Genomic DNA, 6,834 nt, shown 5'->3' with positions numbered 1-6,834 from the left:
GTGTAATTTTTCTCCCCGCTGCCCATTTATTCAGAGGACCGCCCGCTGAGTGTGAGGGCCCTGGTAATAAGAGAGCCGGACCCCCCCACCCCCCCCCTTCTCCCTCTCCCCTCCCCCTCTCCCTGGCACGGCGTGCTTATGGAACAGATAAGGGGTGGGAGGCTGTGCGGAGACGCCGGTTTATGGGTGGACGGAGGCTCCTGTCAGGAAGCAACTGATTATTCATAGTCTATTTGAAAGCACGGCGAAGCTTCAAATTACCGCTCGCTCATTTACGTAATTGTGGTGTAATTAGTAAGAAAGAAACAACATATGGTGACGGGGGCGGGGGGTTAGAAACTGTTGAAAATGTTAACTGTTTAAAAAAGGAGATTAAACACTTATTTCCTTTACGTATATCATTTGTTTCTTGTGTTTTTGGTTTGCCCTCTGAATGCCACAGTTCGACGGCATCCGACTGATGGAGACAGATAGTTCGACTGTCGGGAGTTAAAGTGCGGAAAAGCAACCCACGCAAATCCAGCTTTTAGATGTTTGGTTAATAGTCACCCTGAATCAGGAAATGAACAAACAACAGGGACTGTTCTGTTGAGAACTGTAATGGTTGCTTGGGCTGCTGGTGGAGGAGTTACCATACCCTTTATAAGGAGCTGAGATTTGTTTAAGTGAAAGAGGGGAAAAATACAAAATGAGAGAGAGGCAGCTCGGGCAGCTTATATACACTGTGCAGGCCTATCCAACACTACGTTTATACCAGCCAACCAACCCCAGCCTGCCTGATAGTTGACCCTTGAACCCGTGCTGTCACTTTGAACAGCCCCTGCGTCGTCCCCCTCCCCTGTTATGGTTTTGAAGAGGTCGTGGGCAAATGACGCCAGCAATCAGTCCATTAATGCACCGCAGAGCTGACATCACTTTAATAACCACGACAGCTCTCTCCCCCCCCCCCACGCCCACCTCATCCCCAAGCCCTGGTACCCCCCCCACCTTCTCCTGCTCCCCTGCTCCTCTTCCTCTTGGCAGCCAGAGCAGTGTCGCCAGGTAAAATGATTGCTACTTTCGGTTTTGTGTACATTTCAAAAAAAGGATCACCGCTTGCTTAAGTCACCATAGGGTAACGCACACCGGTGGCAAATGGGAAAGACATATTGGTATTTCTGTCTTTCTGGGGGGAGTTGGGGGAGAGGGATCCAGACCCGGCTGTTTTGTCTCCTAGTGTGGACTCCACGCCTACCGCACACCTGTCATGTATTATACCCCCCATTCCGATAGGGGCATCCCGTCTTATGGGGCACTTTATTCCTTTTCCCACTTGGTTTTGTGACTTTTTGCCATGACTGCCATCTGAGGGCCTAGAGTTAGGCAGTGCCATGAGAATCAATTTGTCTGATCTATGGGCATGTGAACCCCATTGACTTAATGTTTCACTGGGACAGCTGGGAGACCAGTGGGCCCTCCACTCCTGTCAAGCCTTCACACTTGCATTGTGTGCCCTCCATTTCAGGCTGGCGGGTACAAAACACACGGATTGTGCCCGGATTGCGTGTGTGCTGGATAGGGAAACCAATGGGAGCGTCTGTTTACATGCACACAGACACGAGTCAAGAGTTTAGAGGACATCTCCTGCTGTGTCCTCCACCATTCCTTCTCCCTTTTATCCTCTGCAGCACTTTTAATTTCACAGGAAAAGGAAAACAATGGGGACAAACTGGTAGTCAAAACAAGGACGGTGATTAATTATTAGGTTGTTTATATTAATAATGGATTCATTATTTTATCTAATATTCTGCACAGTGATGCTGTGATCTGAGGGCTGTTGCAGCATCACAATTAGAAAAAAGAGTCTGGCGCTGCCACTGTGGGGGTACACCAAACCCACCAGCCATTGGCTGTCGGAACAGCCAATACGAACCATTTCACCTGCAGTGTTATAGGGAACAGCCAAAAAGGTATAAATGTGAGGAGCAGGAGGAAGGGAAACATTGAGGAAAACATGACGCGGCAAAAGACTATGAAGAGTATCACAATGACAAAAACACACAGGATGACTGAAGAGTTACTAAAACAAACGTAAGAAACTGATACCATAAGATTGTGAGCCCGTGTCGGGATAACCTACTGTTCGGCACTGATGTACTGGTCCTCCTGAGGGATGCAGGTCACCTTGCCGATGCGCACAGCCGTTCTGGATGTCCTTGAAATGCAGGCCCAAGTTCTCCCCCGTGATGGTCAACATGGTACCTCCCTGTGTCGGCCGGTCTCTGGAGACAGCTGGAAGAAGGGTCAAACCAAATGGTGAGGGGTTGGTTTGGCATAACAGTTTAGTAAAGTCAAAGAGAAAAGTAGTTGCACTCTGAGTTGAAAAAGCCATATGGGGTCGTTGTACTGCCTAATTCAACACGCAATGCACTGCTCGGTTAGAGGAATGACAAATGACCGGCGATCCATTAACTCTGGCTCAACTCAATCAAAAACAGGAACAATCTGCCACATCGTGCACTTATCCCAGACCCGTCATCAAGAACCCACTTAAATATCTCATTTAACCTTGTGACTATTAATCTACTGAACACAATTACTACGCAACAATGACCTCCCCCCTTCTTCCACTTCCCTCAGGAGGTCCTTGAAAGGTGTGCTGAGGTGCTAATGGCTACCCCGGGCTAGCCCAGTCGCTAATCACAGCTCCATTCATCTAGCCCAGGGCCCAGACAATGGCCCTGACGCTCATCATTCATGACTAGCATGATTAACGCCAAGGCTAATTGGATTAGCAGCCGTGGTAGGGGTAGAGACAGACTGCGGGGGAGTTTGTGGTAGCGGTGGTGGTCGAGGTCTTTTCATCCTGGTCATGCGATCGGTGGAAGGGAGATGGAAAGGGGCATGAGAGAAAACGAGGTAAGAGGTCGCACTTTGACCTCAATGTCAATAAAGGAGGCAGGAGATGAATGAGACCGGAGGACCAATCGGCTGATGTGAGATGAGAAGAGTAGGACGAACGTGGGGTAGAGAGTGCATTTGACACATGTATGCAAGTGGGGCTCCTTTTCTGGACTCGGTCGGTTAGGGTAGTATTGGTTTGGGTTAGGGTTAGGGTAGTAGTGGTAAGGGTTAGGGTTAGGGATTGTTCGCCGTGGAGGGATTACATTGTAATGAGTTAAAAACCCACTACGTCGAATGAAGACGCACAAGGACACCCTTTGCGTCAGCAGTTAATGCCAAAAGCCCCTGACCAAGCATCGATTTTTGACAACTCGAGTGAGACTGCGTTGCGTTGAGGACGCTCTCATTCTGGCCCTCTTGCTAAACGAGTGCACCGTGAGGAGAGCTACAGAGAACTGTAACTGGGTGTGCTAGTCTCGTCTCCGCTGACGAGTGTGCGGGCGTCCAGGCTCTGTGAGGTGCGCATGTGTTTGTGGGTCCGTCGGCTGCCCTTTCAGTCATAGTCTAATGGTGACCAGGTCAGGCAAGGCAATCGACCCTATTCTTGTTGTTTTCTTGACTTTTCTCCCATCAGCCTGGCAGCACAGCAGGGACGCTGGGTCTAATAGTATCACCATGGAGGAAGAGGGAGCTATTGAAAGTCACAGTGTCTACAAATGCGCATGCACACACATGGAAAATGAGTGAGTACCTGGTGTGGTACAGGGCCAGAGCTGAAATGCCACAGCAATATAATTATGGATTATTTTCTACTCAACATTCACCAGTGTAAGGACCCTTACTTGAACCAAGCCTACTTTCCTCTATTATCTGTCCTGTCCTCTCTCCCTCCCGCGCTATCCACTTTCAGGTCCAACTCTTTCTCTCTCTATGGATTCCTCCATCTCTCTATCAATGTGCCCGAGTGCATATAGAGATTTCTTGGCTGAGACAAAGGCAAGAGTGGCACATAATGGCGCCGCCAGTGCTAATCTTCAGATGCGGTAATCAAATCTGTCCCTCTCTCTGTCCAAACATGGACCTTATCTGGAAACCCCACCTACCACTGCTACAGCCACCACTTCTACAAACCAAAGCAAACAAAAAAAAAAATACGACTTGATGAAAAACCACCAGCCTAAACACGCTCTCTATTCCCCTGCCTGACGTGGCAGAGCGCCCTGCTTGCCTAAACTCTCCTTTCTTTTCATCTCGTCGTTCTTTCTTTCCTCCTTTCCTTCTCTTGTATTCTCTCTGTCCGTCTCGCTCGTATGCCAATGTGCCGGGGTGGTAGGGGGCTGAGGCCTATTGTGGCTGAAAGCCGGGAGCAGGTGTAGATAGCATCTGGTGGTTAAAGGGGAAGAATGAAAGACAGCGAGACAGTGAGCAAGGCAGAGAGAGAGAGAGAGAGAGAGAGAGAGAGAGAGAGAGAGAGAGAGAGAGAGAGAGAGAGAGAGAGAGAGAGAGAGAGAGAGAAACCATAAGAGAAAGAAGGAATGGAAAAAGGGCATGAGATACAGATGGGAAGCCAGCAAAGAGCCTTATCTCTGATATAAAAGAGAGGATCTGGGAAAAAAGAGGATAAAGGCTTCTTACAGACAGACAAGATGGGGTGGGGGGAGGTTGGAGAGAATTGGTCTGCATTAGTTTGCCGTTGTATGTGTAGTGGAGTGGGGAGGGGGTGGAGGAGGTGAACTTGGTGGACTATTATTATTATTACTTTATACTGATGGAGATGACTATCTCATGTCTGAGAGGTGCAACCATAACACTTTTCTCTGCCAAACAGATACGGGCAGGAGCATTCTGACGACATCATGCTATTGGAACACACACACACACACACACACACAACCACAACATGTAATGTTACGCTGCTCTGGTTCCCACGACTGCAGTGTAGACTGTGTTTTCGTTACAATAAGAAAAAATAGGTCTTTCTATACGGGCCACCTCTGAGTGCGTGGACGTTTAGTGGGACCGCAGCAAAAAATGTGTACGGTCTAAACAAAACAAAGGAAATAATAATAATAAGCACATAGGCCAGGTCTATATCTGATTGTGGTCGCCAGTGGCGGTTCATTATGTCGTGTTATATTTCAATGATTCCCTTTTTATCCGGAACATTAATCTTTGAATAAGAAATTACATACCGCATTTAAAAGATTTCCCTATACTGACTGTCACAGAACGGCAAGATTTATGGAGGCAGGAAGTGGCTTCACCCGGCAGTCTGTCGGCTGTGCCGCGCTGGAACACAATGTAGTTGTTTATTGCTAGTTGTATTATTATTTTTTTTCCCCCTCTCCGCTTACGGCAATAGGAGCAAGGGAGCGTGTTCCTAGAACACAATGGCACTGCGGTCTGGTCAATATGTGCTCCGGCAATGACTCCCACCGCCGGCACACAACAGAGAGATGAAGAGAGGGAGAGAATGAATTAACGTGAGACAGGGAGAAAGGGATGTATAGGGAGAGGAAAGTAAACAGGATGAGAGAAAAGATTGATCAACAAGAAAAGGGAGATGGAGAAAGTCTGTGGGAGATTTAGAGATATGTAGAAAGAGGAGTGGAGGGAGACACAGAGATGGATGGAGAAGGTTAGGAACGCTGAGCCTAATTAGGAAAGAGGGAAAATGGAATAAGCAGGTGTTGTCATTTAACATCAATAGGTTGGTGGGGTGGGGGGGGGCTGGGATACAGATAACATCAGGGTTGGAGGAGGAAAGAAGGAAAGGGAGAAACAGAAAGAGGGAGAGGAGATTTTGTTGTGTAGCGAGTAAGCAAGACAGAGAAATATACAATACAGGGAAATGAGCGATGGAGAAGGAGAGCGAATAGATGAAGAGAGAGCTTAACAAAGCATGTCCAGCAAAGGCCAATGCTGGAGCTTAACAATACATGGGGGAGAAGTCAGTGGCATTTTGCAAGCGTGCAGACCAAGAGACTGGACGCATATTCCCTCTCTCTGCCTCACATGCCCACACACACAAGACATGGTCTCTCTCTCTCTCTCTCTCTCTCTCTCTCTCTCTCTCTCTCTCTCTCTCTCTCTCTCTCTCTCTCTCTCTCTCTCATCTCTCTCTCTCTCTCTCACTCTCTCTCTCTCTCTCTCTCTCTCTCTCTCTCTCTCTCACCCACAAACACAATAGACTCAGGATTTCTCACATAACCAAACTAAACACGACCATTTACACACATACACACACACAAACTCTCTCACACAGACACACAGGGCAGCCAGAACATTTTTAATTGGTTTCCGAGGGCTAGCTGCAGTGCTCTTCCTGTCCCCTAGGAGAAGGCAGCCAGAGATGATGGATGACGGAGGGCAAGGCACTAGCAAAGGCCAGAGCTAGGACACTGGGAGACACAGCCACTGCGATGTGTGTGTGTGTGAGTATCTGTGCATATCTGTGTATTCGATTTAAGGATACTCGATTTAATTCAAAGCTAATTTGTTTCTACGCCTTTTGTATTCCTGTGTGTGTGTGTGTGTAGTGTGTGCGTGCGCGTGTGCGTGTTTGTGTGTGTGTGTGTGTGTGTGTGTGTGTGTGTGTGTGTGTGTGTGTGTGTGTGCGAGACTCACTATGGATTTGCAGAGCTATGCGTGTCTGAGGTGAGTGCGCCGCCTGTGAAATTCACTGCAGTGCCATTGTGTAATTGTGTACGACTCAAGTGCACACGTTTGCCTCGGACGCCTTTGTGTGCTCTGGAGCATTTTGTACACACATTGCACAAGTTCTTTTGTCAACTCCCCAGGGTCCCTATGGCTTGTTTGTGAATGGGCCTTCTAATGAATCTCTCGCAGTGTCATGGGGAAGTGAATCAAATATCTCAGGCGGTAAAAAAGAAAAAAAAGAAATAGAGCAAAATAGAACCGCCGTTCCCATGAGACTGGTCCAGAACGGCG

The 6,834-nt window shown here is 48.1% G+C and overlaps 1 protein-coding gene across 1 annotated transcript in view; it reads right to left on the bottom strand.

Annotated features, from left to right (window-relative positions):
* plxna1b (plexin A1b) overlaps nucleotides 1–6,834 on the bottom strand; it is a 142,393-nt gene that overhangs the window by 30,410 nt on the left and 105,149 nt on the right. Inside the window, 3 exon segments of the mRNA XM_084463656.1 lie at nucleotides 2,120–2,178; nucleotides 2,180–2,256; nucleotides 2,259–2,271. Of these exon segments, the coding sequence (XP_084319782.1) occupies nucleotides 2,120–2,178; nucleotides 2,180–2,256; nucleotides 2,259–2,271 (149 nt within the window).

The sequence above is a fragment of the Micromesistius poutassou genome (genome assembly GCF_964030765.1).
Source record: "Micromesistius poutassou genome assembly, chromosome: 2".
NCBI classification, from domain to species: Eukaryota; Metazoa; Chordata; class Actinopteri; order Gadiformes; family Gadidae; genus Micromesistius; species Micromesistius poutassou.
The sequence above is the reverse complement of the archived record's forward strand: the minus strand, read 5'-3'. Positions and strand labels throughout refer to the sequence as shown.